This window comes from Hypanus sabinus, chromosome 25, assembly GCF_030144855.1.
Source record: "Hypanus sabinus isolate sHypSab1 chromosome 25, sHypSab1.hap1, whole genome shotgun sequence".
Lineage (NCBI taxonomy): Eukaryota > Metazoa > Chordata > Chondrichthyes > Myliobatiformes > Dasyatidae > Hypanus > Hypanus sabinus.
The window spans coordinates 39648037-39671655 of record NC_082730.1 but is presented as its reverse complement, the minus strand read 5'-3'; the positions used below and the strand labels follow the sequence as shown (position 1 = coordinate 39671655).

The window sequence follows — 23619 nt, the reverse complement described above, 5'->3', positions numbered from 1 at the left end:
ATCTAATGTTAAGTCGCAACATCTCTATAACTCTAATTTTGCTTTTGTTGCCCTATTTTCTATATTCCATTTGAGATATCAATTATATAAATATCTAGTGTTTTCAAAAAATTATGTATCTTTAGTAATTCTATCAACAGTAAATCTTTTGGATAGGAAAGAGTTATTATTCATGAATGGATCTCCTTTGAAGCTACATATAACAAAGAGAAACTCACATACACCTTCAGTGTAACTCTCCTTTTTTTTGTACTTTGTTTTAATACTTGTCTTTGTAATTACATTCATTTCTCCTATTTTCTCACTTCTCTTATATAATCACTTCCTCTTATTATCCTTTGTCTCACTATTTTATTCACCCCTGCTCACTTTAAGAAAAAGAGCTACTAAAATAGGCCCTCCAATCCCTCGAGACTCCTCTACTTTTAAATAGGATCACAGCTGATCTACACTTCAACCCCATACATCTGTTTTGGCTCAACATAGTTTAATTTTGCGCCTGTCTATAAACAATTTGTTCTGTGACTTATTGGGAGCTCAACTAAATCAGATTGTTCACAAGTGTATTTGGCTGGAAGTGTTCCAATTAGTTCATTCCTTTGCGAATTTTAAGTAAGATATTTAGTTGTGACCCAGCCAAGATCTGAAAATCTCTTTCATAAGCTTCATCTCATGAGTTTGTTTAGATTTAAAATTTTCTGCAATCTACTATTTATTCAAATTGTTTGGCAATAGTCATACTAAACTCTAGTTTTCAATTCTAATCAAAGTCTGTGAGATAATAAAGAATTTAATGTACCTCAATCTGATTAATGTGCTTATGCTGCAGACACTTCAGTGACATTTACTCCTTATCTAAAATGTAAGGTTCTGAACCATATAAAGTAATCACATATTAATGTATGTTTTAGCTGAGTGCCCTTTATCAGTCTTTCTTCTAACATGTGCATCACACAAATACATATGAGGCTGCATTCTGACAAGGTCTTAACTCTTTCTTTCTTTCTTCCAGCCCCCTCCGTCAAGATGCCTGAAGCTGTGTAAGTATAATTAAATTAGTATGTTAAAACTGATAGAAATTCTGATCTTTATTATTTACAATAATGTTTGTGTCTTTTCTTCATTATTATTGTTACAGTGGAGAGGTAAGGCTGCTTGCTTCTTTGAAACTTTCCATTCACTTAATCCTTTCTTCTCCCTGTAATTTGTCATTTCACACAACTCACAATTTGCTATTGACCTGTTGTGTGTAATTCAGAAGATTAAACTTTTCTAATGAACATTAACAAAAACAAATTGGTTATTTCAGTACGGTTTGTTGTATAATATGCTGAATTTGTGAATATTGTGTAGAAACAATATAACAATAAAAAGGAAGATGACTTACATTTAATATTATGACAATGTGCATGTAAATTAAAGTCAACTTGCTACCTAATTTACATATCCTAATGAGAGTTTTTTATTACAAGACGGGTTTGTTTTACAGTGATTACAACACTTATCAGGGTTATTATTTTCTCATCTGCACAGACACATGTGACAGATTTGCTTATGACAGCAAACATGGTGGAGGAAAGACTTTTTTGCTTTATTTTTGTCTGACGTACAGATCAGTAATCACTGAGCTTAATCCTACTACTTACATGTATTGACATCAGATGCAGAAATGAACCACTTTGCCCCTCAAACGCTAGCCATTTAATATGATCATTGTTAATCAGATTGTAACTTGAACTCTGAACTCCCATCTATCTGTATAAATCTTTCACTCCATTCCATGTCAAACATTTATCTACCGCTACTTTGAAAATATTTAAAGTCTGCTTCCATGGTTCATCAAAGAAGTTCCAAGTCCTCATGGCCCTGTGAGAAGAAAAGTCTCATTGAATTCTTTAATGAGTGACACCTTATTCTGAAGCATTGGTCCCTAGTTTTATGTTTACCACCAAATTGAATCATTCTCTCAACAATTTAAGGTCCTACATTTCAAGCCAGTCACCTCTCACTCTAGCAACATCAAGCCTAACCGGCACAATCTGTTTTCAGAAGACAACTCACCCATTCCAGATACTGATCAGGTAAACCTTCTCTGAGCTGCTTCAATTTGCATATGGCCTCACAAGCAACTGCTTAGAAGATCTATAATGTCTTGATCTTTGTAATAATTACCCTTAGAAATAACGTACTGCTGACTTTTCTAGTGATTTGTTTCAAATCATGTACTAGGATCCCCAGATCACTTTGCATTTCACAGCTCTCAATCTTTCACCATTTAAATAATAGATTTCTTGCATTATTTTCCATCCCAAAATAGACCGTATCACATCTTTCCACTTAATGTTCCATTTTAAAGACCTTTCTCCTTTTACCCACTCACTTTACAATTTGACATGATTTTGTCATCTCCTTAAGTCCTCTTACTTTCTTCAATGTCTTTTGCATCATTAGCAAACTTAGCAACGGAGCCTTCAATCCCTTAATCTAGGTCCCTTGCATGGATTGTTAAAAGTTGAAGTCCCCACACTGATCACTGTGACAGGTTATACACACAAGAGTTTCTCCAGATGTTGGAAATCCAGCGTAATGCACACAAAGTACCGAAGGATCTCAGTAATTTCTGTGGCAAATCCCTTGTTCTGATCTGTCGACCAGAAAGAACCCTACTTATGTATGTTCACTCTCTGTTTCCATTTGGTCAGCCAATGTTCTATCCCTGGTATTTTGTTACCATCTATACTTTCTGCTATAACCTTTTCAAATGCATAGCCCTTTGTCTAAAGCACATGTTACTTCATGAGGCAATGCCCTACTAGCTAAAATATTGCTTGTATTATAACCAGACTGAATATAGAGTGGATTTCTTCACCCAATAATGAAAGTCTATTCAGTAAAAAAGTTATAATGAAGCACCTTTTTTTTTAGTTGTGATTTAAACCATCACTTGTTTGATCTAGTTCAAGTTTAATTGTCATTTAACAATGCATGAACACCCATGAATATAGCCAAATGAAACAGTGTATCAGCAGTCATTCACAGCTCAAGGCATATATAAGACAGCAGTAAAATATAGTCACACATTTAAAAAAAAATCCAAGTCCCCAAGCCCATGAATGTTGCAGCAGTCTGCAATCAAACAGAATACATATTGTCTTCTGCCAAATGAACAGTAGAGGGCAGCACTAACTGAAATATGTATGCTGCTCCACACAGCAGCTGCATTGACTCCATCGCCTCTCTCCTGGGCAGCTGCAAGCAGGTGACACTACTGCTGGGGGGCTGGTTCTTGCTATGTCTGAGGTCACAAAGCTCCCTGCTGTTCGCCAATAACCCAGTGAACTGGACTTGCAGTATTCCACATTACCAGTCCAACAGGGCTGTATGATCACCATCAAAGCCACTAAGACAATCACTTGCTGTTAGATTGCACACAACCTTCGCACACCGATGCCTCTCTGACACAGGCAGCAGTACAATCCGCACCAAATCCAGCTCCTTCAAGTTCTCTGCTGATGAGCAACTCGTTGATGGGGTAGACCTGCTGTACTCTAAGTTCCTAATATCTAGCACTGTCTTGTGATCATAACAAATATGTTTAAAAAGACAATAACACATCTGGTTGGCTCTGTAGAAGCACTGCACCCGAGCATGCTGCCATCTAATCTGATGTTTATCTCTTACTTATTTGTAAGGAAAACACATAATTCCTAACATTGAAATAATCAGTGAGGTAGGATTTAGGTTGAAAGATGTCTGGAAGTGGAGGATAGTGTATGCCACTTGCACCAGAATAAGCAGACTATTTCAATTACAAAATTAAATCATGATGACAAATAATTCGAAAGACAATAACAAACTAAAGACTACAGTGAGTATGGATTGATACAAATAGAAAAATCAGAAATAAAGCTAGTATATAACTTTAATTTTATTTCTTGCTCTTAAAAATATGAAAAGAAAAAGCTGACAAAAACTTAATGAGATTCTCAAGAGAGATTTGTATTCTGTTAATGACCCTAAATATGTAAATACCCTAAATGACACAGTATGTTAGATTGGAGCCGCAAAGTTTGCAGGCTGTATAAGGTCTAACTCCACCTTCCGAGTTCAGTATTGGGAAACACGTATTAGGAAATAAGTTTGTGAAAATGACTCCGTTTAATACCAGCCAAGTGGCAGATTAGTCTCCTGTAGATCCCACTGGACCTCCTGCATGCTAGAAGCAAACTGACGAGGCTGCAACTTTGCTGAAGTAACAGTTAAATGTAGCACTGAAAGTACCAGGAATTTATTACTTGAGTCAGACTCCCAGCATGCAAATTAAACCTGTGTTTGTGGAAGTCAGCTTAATTTTTCAATGTGAACACCACTTTGAGGTACAGGACATTTCCAAATACCAGCTCACTGCTCTTTTATGTAAACCTGACTACAATATTAAGGTTTTGCAGAAATGCTACTCTGGGACTTAACCATTCAAAAGACATACGATCTTCCTCCCTCCATCTTGAAAGACTTTTTCACCGATTGTTCAACTGGCAAGAGATGGAAGAAAGCAGCACGCCAATGAAAGGATGGAATATTGAAAGGCAGGACAAATAGTGGAAAAGAACGATAACAGAAAGTTATGTGAAAAAGATCAAAGAGTAAAGTACTATAAATAAATGTTAGCTTTACACAGAAATTATAAGGAGACAATGAAAGGGCTTCAGTAAGTCTGATAAGAGTAAAGGAAGAAAACTGAAAAGTTAATTGACAAACAAATTAACCGACCTTTTACTATCTCCATAGAGAAAATCAAAGATTTCGGCTTCTCGCAAGCTCATGCTTAAGGTAAGCTTGTGTAGGTTTGAACTTTCTCATTTGATTTACTTATCCACTGCTGTATTTCAGCAATTTTCACTGATGGCTTCTTGTTTTCAGTCAAGCTTCATTCAATGAGATGACTGTTAAAACACACTGAATAATATTCTCTGTAATGTAACTTGCCTCACTTCAGGATGGCCAACAGTTAAGGAAGTACCACTACCATTTGCTCTCCTTTCAGGTGTTGCTTGGTCTTCATTAATAAGGACATGTACTGGGTAGAGTCTCCATGAATCTGGCAGTAAAGACATGATCCTAGTTACATACCTTGAAAACTAGTTTCTCAAAATGCTTCTTTGATGTACATTTAAATTTACAACTCATTTTCTTTAAAGCTTACATTTAGATTACATAAAGATTACATTTCTGAAACCCTTAAAATCTCTATTTCAGCCAAATTACTAAATTTTCAGATAGTTTTATCATGATGTCCTGCAGATGTATTTCAAGTCAGCTGTAAATAGTGAAATCTCTGATAGCAGCTATGATTTTTAATGTCCTTGACATTTGCTTAAGTGCCCACTTCAACAGTGACACATACTGTACCAGTAGCCAATCTATCAGAATTTACCATATATATCTCTGGTGCTTCTGACTTAAACACCAAGTTTCAGTCCTTTATTTTCGAACTGTATTACATTTTCACCAATAAAATAAATGCAACATTTTAACAGTGTTGCTTTTTCTCAGAGATTACAGTAGTGATCCTGTCACTGGTCAATCCTTATGCATCTTTTCCAACATGGCTGATTAATAAATTAAGAATTTAATGTTCAAGGCAAGGCAGGAAATGAGCAAACTTGTATTTGATCTTTAGAGCTTGCTGCTGGCAAAAGCCAAAGAAGCATTGGAGCAAGAAATGATGGATAGAGATGAAGAAAAAGAAAGATTTCTCGGAGAACGGGTCCCACCCGTAAAAATAGCAGGCCTGTCTTTCAGCCAGCTGCAGGTGAGTTTGTTCTTTCATTTTGAAATATAATGATTTTTATGTTTTGTATGATTTCTGTATACTCTAAAGTTAAGTGGCAAGGATTCTATTAATGGGTGCAGACAGCAGTTTGTGGACTCAACTTGGTTTCAGCTGGCTGGACAAAGGTCTCTGAAGTAGGGATAGATTTCTGTGCCTCATCATTTTTGGCTTAGCCTTGATCGCTCCAGAAACAACACTGCCCTCTCTAAACTTTTCCATCTTCTCCTTTTCAGCACAGCTTAAAATATCACTTTCTAATATTTTTAGACACACTTCCTAATATCTCACTTCACAGATTTTAACATGGACAATCCTATGATGTAATGGAACATATCTTTGTGTTTAGATGCAAAATAATGGCAATTCATGGAGTTAGTAAGTGAAAATTAAAATCCATTTTAGACTACAGATAAGGTCTGTACCTCTAATTACAGATAAACTACAGGTAAGGTGGAGGTCCACTCGAACACAGCAGCCTATCAGCGACACCAAACAAAGGTGCACTTTTCTTTTTAAAATGTGTTTTTTTATGATCATAAGACTATACTGATACTTGGTACAGAGAAGGAGAAGCTGGCGCTACGGCTGGAGAAGGAGAAGCTGGTCAGGTCAGAAAAAGTGAAGCCGGTGCTCGGGTCAGAGAAGGAGAAGCGGGCGCTCGTGGTAGAGAGGGTGTGGAGGTGCTGACCCGGGTGCAAACCGTGTTGCTGGCGACTACTCGAGAACATCAGATTTGGTGCGCGAAAGCAGAGTACATTGTAACCGTGAGCGACTGTCTCAGACATTTCTCTTGCGATCGCAAGACCCTGTCGGACATTGATAATGTGATATTCCGCAGGCCTGCCTCCCTTGTTTGGTGGTCGGAATGGTGACGAGGCAGCAGCGTGGCCTCAGTTGTCGTGAGGACTAGGCCTCAAGCCTTGGGCTTGCCTGCTGCTGCAGTCCAGGTGAGATGACACTGGAGGCAGTGCTCAGTTGGGAGCTGACCGCTCCTGTTAGTGCTGCCCTCCAGTGTTTGATCAGTGGACTGACAGGCTGGATTGCCAGGAGCTGTCAATTTGCATCAATTTGCATGACTCTTAGGGACTTGGGCAATTCATGTGTTTTCTTGCGTAATGATGTGTTTATTTCTTGGTGTATTTACAACAACAAACTCTCGCTTAATGTCAGCAAGACCAAAGAGCTGATTATTGACTTCGTTAGGAGGAAAGCGGATGTCTACGAGCCAGTCCTCATTGGGGGAATCAGAGGTGGAGAGGGTCAGCAACTTTAAGCTCCTCAGTGTTACCACTTCAGAGGATCTGTCCTGCGTCCTGCGTGTAAGTGCACTATGAAGCACAGCAGGACTTCTACTTTCTTAGAAGATTGCGAAGATTAGGCGTGCGATCTAATATTTTGAAAAACTTCTATAGATATGTGGTGGAGAGTACATTGACTGATTGCATCACAGCCTGGTTTGGAAACACCAATCCCCTTGAACAAAAAGAGCCTACAAAAAGAAATAGATAAGCTCCCATCCATCATGGGTAAAACCCTCCCCACCTTTGGACACATCTACATGAAGTATTGCTGTAGGAGCATCCATCGTCAAGGAACTCCACCAACCAGGTCATATAGCTCTCTTCTCACTGCTGCCATTGGGAAGAAGCTACAGGAGCCTCAGAAACCACTCTACCAGGTTCAGGAACAGTTAATACACCTCAGCTATCAGGCTTTTGAACCAGATGGCATAACTTCACTCCACTTCAGTCACTGAAGTGTTCCTGGAGCCAGTGAACCTACTTTCAAGGATTCTTCATCTCACATTCTCGATATTTATTGCTCATTTGCTTATTACTATTATTAATATTTTTGTATTTGCACAGTCTGTTGCCTTTTGCACACTGATTGTTTGCCCTGCTGTCTTTCACTAATTCTATTGCGCTTCTTGTATTTACTGTGAAAGCCCACAAGAAAATGAATCTCAGGGTTATATATGGTGACAGACATGTACTTCGATAATCAATTGCTTGAACTTTGAAGTTTGTCCGCAATCTATAAAATTCTATGTAAAATAGGTGGTAGTTTTTGACTTGTGTAGAGGCTTTAGATTGTTGATTTGGTAGAGTGCCATTTTCTGCGTAGAAGTAATGCTGGACTCTTAGTCTGCTAGAACATCAGAATATTCATTCAAGTACTTCAGGTGAATGTCAGCAGAATTTGATGAATGATGGGTTATTTATGTCCATTCACCAAATATGGAAGGATTGTCGAGATAAATTTGGAATCCGAGATGGAGTTGGGGCGAGCAGAGTGGAAGCTCGTCCACCTAAACTGGGAGCGAGGTTGGATCCATGGAAGTGGCAGGTTGACTTGGCACTCCCAGAGCATGTCGATGTGGCGGGGCTCAGGTCTGAGTGTAGGAGACGACCCAGTGTTTGCTTAAAAGGGAGGGTGTTGGGACCAGAGGCAAGGCTCGGGGCCAGTTCTGCTCTGTGATGTTTACTCCACTCTCCTCGGTGTTGAGGCTGAGAGACACTCTGGCTGCTCCGGGCTCAGTGTCTGTGGGCTTCACTGCGAGTTGCCCTTCTGTGTGACGAACTAAGACTGGGACTACGGGCCCACTTCAGCTGCCCCCGGCTTCGGCTTTATGGACTCGATTTCCTTCTGAATGCCATTGCTTGCTTTACTGTTTGCATGATTTGTTTCTTCTCTCTCTCTCTCTGCGTATTGGGCATTGGTCTCTTTTTAAAATTGGGTTCTTTCGGGTTTCTTTTTTTGTGGCTGCCTGTAAACAAGTGAATCGAAAGGTTATATAACATACTTTGAACTTTGAACTATGAGAAATCGCAAGTGATTCTTCGACAAAATCTTATTGTAAATGATGAAGATATGTGACGCTAATTTGAACCTTGAGATCAGGAGCATCCTGAATAAAAGGCAGAAGGAGCTGACCACCTCACAACCATGCCCTACACCCTCCCGTCCATAGAAATCTGCAGATTCCACATGAGCCACAAAACCAGAGTAGAAGCAAACTATCCTCAGTCCTGACAAACTGCCTAAGAGAAAGCAATAGTGTCAGGGAAGTGAGGTTGTTTATCAGGAGAGTATACTTTTTTTGGTAATTTGTCCACTTGCAAACAAAGAACCCTGAAAGGATGGAAATCTGACATATAAAAGAAACAGATAATTCTGGGAATAAGCAGCAGTTCCCACAACATTTATGGAGAGAGAAGCAGCCCAACTTGCTGAGTATTTTGACCATTTTCTATTCTTGTTCATTTCATTGGAAGTTTTGTCAGTGTTATTTGTTGAGAGCATTCAATACATGAACCAGGTGAGGTTGTGGGATTACTTCCAAAAACCACTGTATTTCCTGGTAAATTATTAGATAATTATTAGACATTATTAGATAATTTATCATATTAGATAAATTATTAGATTGTACACCAGCAGATACACGCGATGAAAAATATTAAAAACATGCAAATTGGAGCTGCTGAAACGTTGTTTGGAATTTCCAGTTTTCCTGGGATAAGACACAGACTAAATCCAATACGCTCATACTATGGAAACATATTCATACATAAGTTAGAGGCTCTTATAACTGAAAATAGAAACCTATCATTAAAATTGAAAACATATTAATAATTTTGCACTTATTTTTATATCTTGCCGCAAAACCAATATTGACAACGCCAACAACTCAGGAACTGTGCCGTGAACTTTATGAGAAAGTACATGTAGTGGATGAAGAGCGATATGATATTGAAGCCAAAGTGCAACATAACAAGAGAGAGGTATGTAATCTGGGGATGGGTGGCTTCACCTCCCCTCAAACAGAATGTGCTGCTGCAATTTCCTCTTTAGAGACAACTGAGAGCCAGTGATAAAATCTTTGAACTAAGGAGAAAGGAATTGAATTGCTATTTCAAGCTCCACTTAGAGTCTACTTTTCCAGCATACAAGTTTAAAGCTATACTTTTATGGTTACTAAATTTTTATTGAAAGGTAATCTGCAGATGTATTCATTGATTCATCTGACTGATAAGGCCAACTCTTATTGCCTATCTCTTGAGAAGGCCACTGCAAGTGTTTCCACTACAATGCCTAGTAACCTGTTTCAGAAACCTACCTGTCTCTATGTAAAAAAAACCCTTGCTCATCATACAGCATGTCCTGAAGAAAGGTCTCAGCCCGAAGCAACAACTGTTTATTCATTTCCATTGATGCTGCCTGACCTGCTGAGTTCCTCCAGCATTTTGCGTGTGTTGTTCATCAAGTTGCCTTTCATGTTCCACCTCCACCCCACCACCAGCCCCAACTTCAGAAGCATATCCACTAGTGTTTGACATTTTTACCCCTGGGAAAAGATTCTGACTGTCTACCCTATTTATGCCTCTCAGAATTTTAAAAGCTCAATCAGGTTTCCTCCCTACTCCACAGCACAAGGGTTCCCAACATAGGGTTAAAGGACCGCTTGCTTAATGGTATTGGTCCACGCATAAAAAAAAGGCTGAGGAGCCCTGCCCTATGGAGAACAACCCAGTTTGTCCAAACTTTCCTTATAGTTCATACACTCTAATCCAGGCAGCATCCTGGTAAACCTCTTCTGCACCATCTCCAAAGCCTCCACCTCCTTCCTATAGTGTGCATGACCAGAACTGCATCAGTACTCCAGGTGCACTCGAACTAAAGTTTTACTAGCTGGAGCATGACCTGCTCACTCTTATATTCAACATGCCAAACAATGATGGTAAGCATATTTTATGCTTTCCTTAGCACTTTATCTACTTGTGCAGCTACTTTCAGTGAACTGTGGACCTGGACCCCAGATCCCTCCATATCTCAGTGCTATTAAATGGTCTACCATTAACTATATATTTTCTCCTTTCATTTGACCGCCCAACATGCACCAGCTCACACATGCCTGGATTAAATTCTATCTGCCACATCACCCATATCTGTACCTGATCTATATCCTGCTGTATTCTTTGATAGTCCTTTACAGTCCATAACTCCATCCTTCTATTCTACATTTTCAACCAAATTAGTTATAAATACCATGAATGAACAATAAAGGTCCCAGCACCAGTCTTTGTAGAACACCACTAGTCATGGAACTCCAGCAAGAATAATTGTTTTTCACCCCTACTCTCCGTGGCCAATTCTGAATCCAAACTTGTAATTCACTCTAGATTCCATGCATCTTTATCTTCAGAATCAACTGATCAAGTGGAACCTGATCAAATGCCTCACTAAATTCCACCTAGATAATATCCACTGCCTTATCTTCATCAAGCTTCTTTGTCACCTCCTCAAAAAATTCAGTTTGTTAAACATGACAAGCTGTACACAAAGCCACCTGACTGTTCTTCAGCAGTCAATGCCTTTCCAAATCTGCATAATTCCTATCGCTGACTATTCTCTCCATTGGCTTCCTTACCACTGACACAAGGCTCTCTGGCCTATAATTACCTTTCTTGAAGAAAGACATAACATTTGCTACTCTCACGTTCCACAGGATTTTGCCTGTTGCAAGTGAGGACACAGACTTCTTTGTCAGAGTCCCAACAACCTGCTCACTTGCTTCCTTTAATATTCTGGAATATATACCATCATGCCCTGGCAATTTATACAGATTGTTGCTTTCTACAAGACCCAGTTCTATCTCGTCCTCAATCACAAAATGTCTCAGCACAGTAACATGCCCCACTATGCTTTCACTACTCTCTCCTTGGTAAATACTGGCACAAGTTTACTCATTTTGTACCTCGGCTGCTTGCTCTGATGCTAAAATCAAGTTCCCTTCTTTATCCTTTATTGGACCTACCCACTTTAGTTATCCTTAGCTACAGTATCCTCTTTTTCTTAATATAAGTGTAAAATGCCTTGGGGTTCTCCTTGATTGTGTTCACTAGGACATTTCATGGTTCCTTTTGCTTGCCATAATTGCCTGTCTGTGCACTTTCCTGCTGTCTTTATATATTACATGAGCCCAGTCTGATCTTAGCTTCCTAAACCTTACATATCCTTCCATTTTCTTTCCAACTAAATTTCAGACCTCTCAGATCATTCAAGGTTCCCTTACATTACCATTTTTGTCCTTACTCCTTACAAAAACATGTTGATCCTGAATTCTCATCAGCTGGTCTTTAAACAATATCTACATGCCAGACATGGGCTTGTCCGACAGCAGCTGCTCCCTAGCAACACCCTTTAGCTCCAGTCTTATCCTGTCATAATTTGCTCTCTCCCAATCTGGTATCTTCCAGCAGGAGCTGATTTTATCTTTATCATAACAATCATAAAGCAGAATGAGTTATGGTCATTATTTCCAACGTGTTCATCCACCATGAGGTCTGCCTCATGACCTGACTCGTTTCACTAAACAAGGTCCAGTATGGTATCTTCTCTAGTTGTACGCTCCACATATTGTTTTGTGACTGTAAGAAACCCTGTCCCATCTAAGCCTCTGGTATTAAGGAAGTTCCAAAAAATACTGGGGAAATCAAAGTTCAAATTTGCAATCAAAGAATGTACATCATATAAAATCTTGATTTTCTTGCAGGCAGTCACAAAACAAAGAAACTCAATAGAATTCACTAAAAGACACACATGACAAAAAAGGATAATGCACAAAGATTAAATCAGTGAATATGTACTGCAGAGTCCTCAAAAGTGAGTCCACGGTTGTGGAGAACGGCCCATTCTGTGCTGAAGCGAGCGACACCTGTCCAGAAGCCTAATGGCGGCAAGGCTATAATTGTTGTCTGCACCCCAAGACTCCTGCACCTCCTGCCTGACTATGGCAGCAAGAAGAGAGGGAGACCAGCCAAATGCAGGCAGACACTGCTGTCCACCGAATTGTGCTCAACACTTTAATCGGTGCGGAGGAATGAGGCCAGCCATGGTTTTGTCTTCCAGCATCAGGCCTCCATGCAACGTCCACCCTCAACAATGGCTGCCACAGCCACACCTGCACTCTCCAGAGTCTAGTTCAACAAGTCCCCTAGGAGATTGCAGAAGTGCCTGATGGTTGGTTCAAAAGTACATCCTTAAAAGGGAATTCATAGTCCTCCATTATGACAACACAGTTGTCTCTTTACCTTTCCACAAGCTGCCTACATATCTGATCTGTCACATTTCAGCGGCTATTGGGAGGCCTATAGTATAATCCCTTCAGTTTGATTTGCAGGTTTCTTAATTCTGAGCTCCACTCAAATTGCCTCTGTGCTTGAGCATCTAGTATGTCCTTTCTGAGTGGCTCCTGTGACATTCTCCTTGATTAGTAGTGCAACCACCCCTTCGATTTTACCCCCTCTCTATCACATCCAAAGCAACAAAATTCAGGAATGTTGAGCTGCCAGTCCTGCCCCTCATGTAATCAGGTCCCTGTAATGGCAACATCATAATTCCATGTACTTTCTGACCCAGGCTCTAAGTTCATCCTACTTATCCATGAAACTCACAAGCATTGAAATAAACGTATTTCAACCCATCAGTCCCACCATATGTATTAACCTTCCCCTTGCAATCGTCCTTTCAGTCTTACTTGTCATCCCATATTTTTGCCCTCAACCTGCTGCCGTGGTTCCCATCCCCCTGCCACTCTAGTTTAACCTCTCCCAGGTAGGACTAGAAGTCCAAGGATATTAGTTCCCCTCCAGTTAAGATGCAAGCTATCCTGTTTGTTCATTCTTTGTCTGCCCTGGAAGAGAGTCCAGTGATCTATAAATCTGAAGCTCCCCCTCTGCGTCAGTTTCTTCACCACATGTTGAACTGTACTTTGTTTCTCACCTCCCTAACACATGTAGTTAGTATTCCTGAGATAACAACTCTGGAACTCCCACTCTTCAGTTAAACCTAGCTTCCTAAAAATCCCTTTGCGTGACCTCGTTCTGCCCCTGCCTCATCTCATTAGTGCCAATATGGACCACAAAGTCTGGTTGCTCACTCTCCCCTCTCAGAACTCCTTGTATCCATTTCAAGACATCCTTGACCCTGCCACCAAAGAGGCACCGCTCCATCCTGCAGTCTTGATTGCAGCCACAGAAATGCCTATCTGTGTCCCTCACTATTAATTCCCCTACCACTATCATTCTGCCCGATTTCATCTTCCCTCTTTGCCTCAGAGCTACTAACCCAGCTATTGCTGCTGGCCTCTGAAAGGCCATTCCCCCCTACAGTATCCAAAGGGGTATAGGTGTTGTGCAAGAGAATGTCATAGGGGAACCCTGTACTTTCAGCCTAGTTCCCTTATTTCTTCTGGTGGTCATCCGTTTACCTGTAACCTGCACTTTAGTTTTGACCACCTCACTAAGACTCTGACCTATGATATCCCAGCCTCCTGGATGATCCTAAGTCTCTCCAGTTCTTTGGTTTGGTCTATCAGAAGCTGCGACTGGATGCAATTTCCACAGATGTGGAGACCATGAATTTCCCAGACTTCCTGCGCTTTGCAGGACGAGCATTCCAATACACTGACTGCCATTTTATCTGCACTAAATCAAACTTCAAAGGTTAACATGAAATAAAACCCTTTTCTGCTTTTACCTGCTACTCACCTATATCTCCTCACCAAGAAGTGAAATTTTAGGAATGCAAAGCTTCTATGTGTCTGTCAGAATAAAAGGTAAAGATAATAGGCTTAGGGAACATTGGTTTTCAAGAAATAGTGAGGCCCTGGTTAAGAAAAAAAGAGGCACATAGCAGGTATAGACAGGTAGGAACAAATGAAGTACTTATGGATTCTACTAAATGCAAGAGAACACTTAAGAAAGAAATCAGGAAGTCTGAACAAAAGCATGAGATTGTCCTGTTAGACAAGCTGAAGAAGAATCCTAAGGGATTCTAAAGATATGCTAAGAGCAAATGGATTGCAAGGAACGGAATGTGCCCTCTGAAAGATCAGAATGGTAATCTCTATGTGGATCCGAAAGAGATGGGGGAGATGTTAAATGGATATTTTGCAGCTGTATTTATTCAGGTGATGGACAGAGTCTGGAGAAGTGAGGCAAAGCAGTAGTGAGGTCATGGATCCTACACAAATTACAGAGGAGGAGGTGTTCTGCCTTCAGGAAAATTAGGGTGGACAATTCCCCAGGGCCTGACAAGGTGTTCCTTCTGACCCTGAGGGAGGCAAGTGCAAAAATTGCTAGGATCCTAGCAAAAAACATTTTATTCATCTTTAGCAACATGTGAGATACCAGAGGATTGCTTTTCTGTGCTTAAGAAGGGCTCTAAAGATAAACTAGGAAACAATAGGCCAGTGGTGGGAAAGTTATTAGAAGGTACTCTAGGAGGTTGGATATGTAAGTATTTGGATAGAGAGGGACTGTTGATAGGTATGTGTGTTGTAGGTAATTTCTAACCAGTCTTATAGAGTTTTTTGAGGAAGTTACTAGGAAAGTTGATGAAGGCAAGGCAGTGGATGTGGTCAACATGGTCTTTAGCAAGGTTCTGCATGGGAAATTGTTCAGGAAGGTTCAGTCGCTCGACATTCAAAATGAAGTAGTAAGTTGGATTAGACATTGGCTTTGTGGGAGAAGCCAGAGAGTGGTAGTGGATGGTTGCCTCTCTGACTGGAGCCCGTGACTAGTGGAGTGCCGCAAAGATCGGTGCTGGGTCCATTGTTGTTGGTCATCTATTTCAACGATCTGGATGATAATGTGGTTAACTGGATCAGCAAATATGTGGATGATACCAAGACTGGGGATGTAGTGAACAGTGAGGAAGACTATCTAAACTTGCAGTGAGATCTGGACCAGCTGGAAAAATGGGCTGAAAAATGGCAGATGGAATTTAATACAGACAAGTGTGAGGTGTTGCACTTCCGTAGGACAACCTAGGGTAGGTCTTACATGGTGAATGGTAGGGCACTGAGGAGTGCTATAGAACAAAGGGATCTGGGAATACAGGTCCATAATTCATTAAAAGTGGTGGCACAGGTTGATAGGGTTGTAAAGAAAGCTTTAGGCTTTCATAAATCTAAGTGGAGAATGCAGGAGATGAGATGTTATTTTGAAGTTGAGAAGATGTTGGTGAGGCCCAATTTGGAATACTGTGTGCATATTTGGTCACCTACCTACTGGAGAAATATCAATGAGATTGAACGAGTACTGAGAACATTTGCAAGGGTGTTGTCAGGACTGGAGGACCTGCATTTTAAGGAAAGATTGAAAAGGTTAGCACCTAATTCCTTGGAACGTAGAAGACTGCAGGGAAACTTGAAAGAGGTATACCAAATTATGAGGGGTATGTACAGGGCAAATACAGGCAGGCTTTTTCCATGCAGGTTGGTGGGACTACAACAAGAGGTCATGGGTTAAGGGTGAAAGGTAAAAAGTGTAAGAGGAACATGAGGGGAAATCCTTCACTCAGCTGGTCATGAGCATATGAAATGAGCTGCCAGCGCAAGTTGTGCATGCAAGCTCGATTTCAATGTTTAAGAGAAGTTTCGATAGGTACGTGGATTGAGGTCTGGAGGGCTATGTTCAGATGCAGATTGATGGGAGTAGGCAGCTTACTGGTTTGGTATGGATGAGATGAGCCAAAGGACCTGTTTCTGTGCTGTACTTTTCTATAAGTCTTCCCCATTCTTTTAAACTCCAATTCATATATGTTTTTTTTTGCATTGCACATTGCTGAAAATAATCATTGAATTTTTAGATGCTCATTTAGGAGATATGATATGTATATAGAATAGATAATAAAAGACTTATGTGGCTTTTTGAGCACAGTGTCTTGTGATTGATGGATCTCTAGTTGCAATTGCCAGAGAAGCTTGTTGAACCAGTCTGAAGAGTTCCCTGGTGTAAGTAATTACACCGTGCTGCAGTCCAAAGAATTCATTCAGTTCCTCACCCAAGGAGTACATAAAGGCAACAGCATGTGAAATGAAGATTAGAATATATACACCGCTAGTGATAAAATGTGAAATCTCTTAAATATAACAGGAAATAAATGGAATTATGATGCTACTTGCATCTTCTAACCCAGTTAATTCACATTATCAACTGGATACAAGTGCAAAGTACAATATTTCTCTTTATTCTTTTCAGATCCCGTCTGATCTGTTGAGGTCCACCAGCTGATCTTCTGTTCTCAGTAGATCAATAGTCCAATAGTTCCATTTTAGTATCTGTCAGAGAACTGTATACAATATACATCCTGAAATCCTTTTTCTTCGCAGATGTTCACAAAAACAGAAGAGTGCTCCAAAGAATGAGGACAGTTAAAATGTTGGTTAATGACAATTAAAATAAAAGCCCAAAGTCCCTTATGCACAACCAGGAGTGAAGCGACAACCGTCCCCCACCCCCACCCACTTCCACAAAAAAGCATCAGCACCCTCCACCCACTAAGCATGCAGTAGCAAGAACACTGACAAAAACCATAATCTGCAGAACAACAAAAATTAATCATTCACCTGACAATTCGACATGCCATGTAGTCTCTCTCCCTCCCTAATAAAGGGAAAAGATTTGTTATCCCCTTTCACAGCGAGCGGGGAGACATAACTAAACTACTGGCTGATTACTTTCAGTAACCACTCTGGATAACTAATGAGTCCACCAATCCAGTTAGTCAAACTTAAGTCTTGGTGGATAACAAGCTTTATTGTTGTTCTTGTTATAATTGCAAAGTATTGCCGGCTGATGGCATAGTGGCATCAGTGCTGGACTTCGGGGCAAGAGGTCCCGAGTTCAAATCCGGCTCGGCTCCCTTACACGTTCTCCATCCATTAACAACTCAACTTTAACAAACGAGAGATCCATTGAAGGGTCTTATAACAGCAGGGCAGAAGCCGTTCTTGAGCCTGGTAGTGCATGTTATCTTCGATGCAATGGAATGGGGGAGAAGAGAAAAGGTCGAGGGTGGGTGTGGTTTTCGATTATGTTGGCTGCCTCTCTGAGGCAGCAAGAGGTACAGACAAAATCCATGGGGCAATGCTGGTTTTTGCTACGACGGCACAAAAGTCTGCAAATGCTGGAATATGGAGCAGTAAACAAAATACTGGATGGAATATGTGAAGAAGGGTCTCAACTCAAAACATCAACTTCTCATCATTGCTGCCTGATTCTCTGAGTGGCATTGCTATTTTGTGACCAACCAGCATAGTGACTCATGTAGCATGCATTTTTGACTGATTTAACCGTCCTACTTATCTCTTTAAACATTAAGATTCAGGACCTGACTCTGAAAGTTCTTGATCTCAGAGGGAAGTTTAAGCGGCCCACCCTTCGCCGGGTCCGTGTCTCTGCTGATGCTATGTTGAGGGCCTTGCTGGGATCCAAGCACAAGGTATCCATGGACCTCAGAGCCAACCTGAAGTCTGTCAAGAAGGAAGATTCAGAAAAGGTATGAGAGCAAATAATAGAGAAAATTGCCTCTGTCCATTCAGTGCCGGAAGTTATATCACCACTTAAAGAACAGTTTAGCAGTTTATCAAACCTGTAACTTATCTATCCTTTCACTACACCCATGACTGACTGATAACCATTATCAACACCCTGCTCCAGTCTGAGTAACACATTTACAAGGGGAATCTTAAAGAGTCAATACCAGGACTTAAATTCAAATCCTTGAAAGTTATATATAGATTTTGGTACACTGGTAAATATAAGAGATACATTTGATAAAATAAATAACTACGTGTGACAAATAAAGAACACGTCTAAAGTATCAACCTCCTGAGCTGAGGCCTCCGTCAGCCAGAGCTGACCATGTATATTTGATCTTAGCTGTCTCGATATGGCAGCCTGGGCAGTATGATGTGAAGAGCAAGCTGCTGCCCATGTAGCAAGCCTCCCTCCCTACACATCTGATGAATCCAGAGTAACGGCAGAGACCGATACAGTTTGGTACCAGCAGCGTCGCAGGAGTTGCCAGTCAGCATTGATCTCAATGTGGGACTGCCTTAGGGACTCCAGGTCTGGATTTCTCCTTGGGGTTTACTCCCGAAGCCTTCTGCATGAGTGGGTATGGCTGCAAGGAACGGAGGTTTGAGATCAGAGTTTCCCTCCTCTTAGATGAGCTGCCAGCCACGACTGATGAGTCCCATTGGCCTGATGCAACAGGTTTTAAGGCGCCAGTAACCCACCTTTGCCCCTTCTCCTGTCAATAGAAATGATTCCACCAGACTTTAGTAGCTAAGCCGTTTGTGAAGGCCAGGAGTTGGACTTGGTTGTCAGAGGCTATTTGAGGCACACACCATTGGAAGCACTGATAGTGGGAACTTGTCCCCATTACCTCCCCCGGCTATACAGTAACAACCTTAAGGAACCAAGATATCAAAATAATTGCTAACATAATACCACTATTATAGTATTGGTATAATACCACTGAATCAGTTCATTAATTTTTGTGCAACTGTAAACTTAAGAACATAGTAAAAGTGCAGCTTACATTGCCAATGAATCTGAAAACTCACCTATATTGCATTAGAAAAAGTTCAATGTTTTTACCCTTCAAGGGACCAAACTTCAGAATCATTTCATTTGATGAAAAGTGTTATTGGATATCCTGAGTTGGTGAAAGATGTTATACAATTGCAGGTGTTTCTCTTTTATGGCCATACTTTGAAGACTTTAATCCTGAGGGTGTGTGCAACAGGAAAGTTAAAAATTCCTTTTACAGGTTAACTTCAGAATTAAAGAGATGGCTGTTAACAGTGTTGTGTCTCACTCTTAGGAACGTCCAGTTGGAGTCAGTGATTGGCGTAAGAATGTGGAAGCAATGTCTGGGATGGAAGGCAGAAAGAAAATGTTTGATGCTGCTAAATCTCCATCTGGACAGTAAGTTTGTAAAAAAAAATATTCTTCTTTCATGCATACATTTTCTTTCCAATACTATAAATATCAGGATTCACATGAGAAGCATTTAGCCTGTAACTTCGTTTTGATGTTTGCTACAGTGTCTACGTTTTTGTGTAATCCAGTATTGAATGAGAGATTACAGTTGTTTAAAATTGTACCAATCATGATTATTTTTTGGATGAGCAGGTCACAAGGGGGGGAGATCAGGATCTCTGCACTTTTAATAAAAGTGCAAAAATCGTGCTGTGCATCTTTATTTTCCGTTTTATGCTTTTGTTGCCAAAAAATAAACAGCACTAAAACTACAGACTTTGTTGACATAATGTATTTTTGCCTATCAAAAGTGAAATCAAATAGAATGGGAGTCATGTGAGATGAACTGAAATGCAGGATATGTTATCTCCATGATCACATTATTTACTAAAACCTACTGCATTAAATTGCCTTCTTAGGGCTAATTTAAAAAGGCACAAATTGCATACATTTCATCTATAAGTGACCTGCAAAATCAGCCAGTTTAGCTCTAAATCTATTCAAAAACTAGTTCTCCTGTATTCAATGCAAAGAACCCAATGAAAATGGGTTACCAATGAGCTGGGCAGACACTGGCCTTGCTTCAGTGAGAATCTTTAGCAGCCCCATGGTACCAATTATAAACATTTCAGTATTTTTTTTAAAATAATGTAACTTACCCTGGTGTCAAGAAGTAGATAATTCTCTCACCCTGGCTCCATCACCTTAGTCGACAAAATAGCTGCATTACTTCAGTCTGCGATAGTTCCAGCATGGGTTCTATAGACAAGTAAATTTCCTTGCACTGTGATCAGATCATGGCGATCCACAGGCCACAATCTGTAAGAATCACAAAGTTTTTCTTCCCTGCAGAGTGACATGTCTGAAATTAGCTGCGGTCAAAATCTGACATATTTGACCTTGTGATCAGTAACGATATTTGAAAATTGCATTGTATTCTGATGCACTGTAATTATGTGTACCTTTCAGATGATTTAACTTCACAAGGTTCAAGTCCATTGTGCTTCCATTCCCGTTGTCTCCAGCTTTACATGCTTGTTTTTCCCTGCTTTTGAAGACATCCAGAATTACTTGAAGAAAACACCAGTCACAAAGGAGGAAAGACAATGAAGAATTCTAAATGAACGCAATTAATATAAAATGAATTACTTAATAAACCACTGCAGTTTTCTGCATCAACTGTAGGCTCAAATGAAATAAAAGTAAATTCATTGCCCGGGCGAAGAAGTTAATTTCAGCCTTTCATTCTACCTTGGTTGGTTTGTATAGCTGGCTGCCATTTGATGAAAAGGTAAATAAGTTGACACTGTGTGTTTGTAATGTGGCAATGATTTATACAAAGCAGTTAAGGTGATAAAATGGAGGCATTTGGATTCTCTATTTCTGTCTGCTTCAAACCAATAGAAATTTGGGGAGAGAACATCCTGAATTCCTTGAAGAAGGAGATAAAGAGTATAGAGCTAAAAAGGTTAGGACTGTGCAGCTGAAGATCAGGTAATAATGAAACAATTAAATTCATGAATGTCCAGGAGTTCAGAATTGGAGGAACTGATACCTTGAAGAGTTAGAATGTGTTACAGGTCCGCAATCCCTTATCTGAAATCCTTGGGGCCAGTTGCATTTCGGAATTCAGAATTTTTTGAATTTCAGAATCCCTCCTTATTGGTTCCAGGACCCCCCAAGGATACCAAAAAACACGTATGCTCAAGTCCCTTGTTTAACCTGTCTCAGTACGGGTGGACTTTAGGACCCCGTGGAGATCTGGACCTACACACATCCTCCCGTATATTTTAAATCTCTAGTAATCTCTAGATTACTTACAATACCTAATACAATGTAAGTGCTATGTAAACAGTTGTTATACTGTATTGTTTAGGGAATAATGACAAGAAAGAAATTTTATTTCCAACAAAAACATTCAATAAAACGTAAAAATATACAACTTCAAGCGAACCAAATCAAACACATGGTAAATGACTTATTGGAATAAATGTAGAATGTCACTGTCACTATAAAACTTCGGTAACTTGTCTTTCTGTTTCTTTAAATCATATACAGTGGTAGTTCTGACACCGTATTCTTCAGTAAGATGCCGCACAGACACACCACGATCAAGCTTCTGCAATAACTCCACTTTCTGCATTACTGATAATGATAGAGGCTTCCTTCTCTTTTTCTCATTGTTACCCATAGGGGTACCTGCAGCTCTTTTTGATATTTTCACAGTGAAACTAAACACAAAGTCAACAGTGAACACAAAATATCAGTGAACAGCAAATGCCTGTGTAACCAGTACGAGCGCTGAGCCACAACTGACGTCTGGTGGCCTCTGCTAGTGCTGCCACATCACACCTGAGTGACGTCAGCTGTCGGCGAAAAAAATTCGGATTTTGGAGCATTTTGCATTTCAGAATTTCGGATAAGGGATTGTGGACCTGTATTATCTGAAGGTGTGCAAGGCTTCTAGAAGATAATAATAGGTTTGTCACTCAAACCCATTCTAAACTATCCGTTTGTGACCTCCTACACTGCTCCAGTGCAGCTCAACATAACCTTGAGGAATAGCACCATGTCTTTCTGGGTATGTTGTATCCTTCGGAACTCAATATGTAATTCAATAATTTCAAATTACTCATTTTTCCTATTTGTATCAGAGCAGCATCAGCTCTAAGGCTATCCATATGCAATGTTAATTCAGTTTTTCTCTTTCCACAGACACTGGCTGAACCAATGGACATTTCAATCATTGTCCTTTGAAACTGAGGTTTCAGCAAAAGCTCTGATCTGCATTTCAGTTTTAATACATCCCTTTCTTTGCTCTCTGTTCTGCACTTTCATCCACCTATCAACCAGACAGCTCCACAAACATTATCATTACCTTTGCATTCTAAATAATTCTGAAAAGTGAAAAGTTTTGACAACAAAAGCAGGGCTTGGTCATACTACCAGATTTAAAAATTAGGGACAAGACCAGGTGTTCTGCAAACACTTATAGGTCTGCATTCCATAGACTTAAGGAACAGAGTAAAAGCTATATCAGGTGCTAATTAGAGGATGGTGGGTGAGTAAAGAGTAGGGTGTTGCTGGCCATGGTGAGAGCTAGCAATTGTTTTAATATGGTGGGGATCAGAAAAAGCTGTAAAAAGTTGTAAATGTAGCTAGCTCCATCATGGGCACTAGTCTCCCCTGCATCGAGGACACCTTCAAAGGCAATGCCTCAAGAAGGCGATATCCATCATTAAGGACCCCCATTACACAGGTCGTGCACTCTTCTCATTGCTACCATCAAGCTGCAGGTACAAGAGCCTGAAGCCACACACTTAACATTTCAGGAGCAGTATCCTCCTCTCTGCTATCAGATTTCTGAACGGACAATTAACCCATGGACACTACCTAACTAATCTTTTTGCTCTCTTTCCGCATGACCTAATTTATATAAAGTTTTATGGGTTTTCATAAATATTCATTATTGTAACTTATAGTTTTATAGTCGTACTACTGCCAAAAACAACAAATTTCATGATGTATGACAGTGATATTAAACCTATTTCTGATTCTGATACCTCAAAAGTTGGAGCATAGTTGATCAGATGAAAAGCTGCAAAATTTACAGGGAGAACAAGGGTTAGACTTCTGATATTCAATGAGTAATAGTCTCAGAGTCACAATATCACTGAGCTTTAGAGCACAAAATCAGGCCCCTTGGCACACCACATCCAACCAAACCTTTTGCCCTTGCACTCTAATGCCGTTTTCTCTCATTAGGACTGTAGCTGTATGTCAGAAATACAGGTTTAAGTGAATTTTCAGGGTGCTTCAGGAGAGGGCGCACAGGAAATCAGCCATGAAAGAGATGCTCGGTTTAGTAGGAGAGTGGGAGGAATCACAAGGTCATCATTTTCATTGAAGAGAGATTACAAGCTTTATTTCATCTGCTATTGGAGTTGAAGG

The 23619-nt window shown here is 40.2% G+C and overlaps 1 protein-coding gene and 1 long non-coding RNA gene across 2 annotated transcripts in view; one reads left to right on the top strand and one right to left on the bottom strand.

Annotated features, from left to right (window-relative positions):
• LOC132381186 (troponin I, slow skeletal muscle-like) overlaps positions 1-20769 on the top strand; it is a 36626-nt gene extending 15857 nt beyond the window's left edge. Inside the window, exons 3-9 of the mRNA XM_059950482.1 lie at positions 1013-1040; positions 4789-4830; positions 5681-5812; positions 9526-9615; positions 18002-18178; positions 19511-19614; positions 20638-20769. Coding sequence (XP_059806465.1) covers positions 4822-4830; positions 5681-5812; positions 9526-9615; positions 18002-18178; positions 19511-19614; positions 20638-20641 — 516 coding nt within the window. The 5' untranslated portion in view covers positions 1013-1040; positions 4789-4821 and the 3' untranslated portion in view covers positions 20642-20769. The remainder of the gene's footprint in view (positions 1-1012; positions 1041-4788; positions 4831-5680; positions 5813-9525; positions 9616-18001; positions 18179-19510; positions 19615-20637) is intronic.
• On the bottom strand, positions 18043-20713 carry LOC132381188 (uncharacterized). The gene is made up of 3 exons (XR_009507966.1): positions 20631-20713; positions 20328-20514; positions 18043-18152 (listed from the first exon to the last, which is right to left on the bottom strand). It is a non-coding gene; the product is annotated as an uncharacterized LOC132381188 (long non-coding RNA).
• Positions 20770-23619: the final 2850 nt, after the last annotated feature.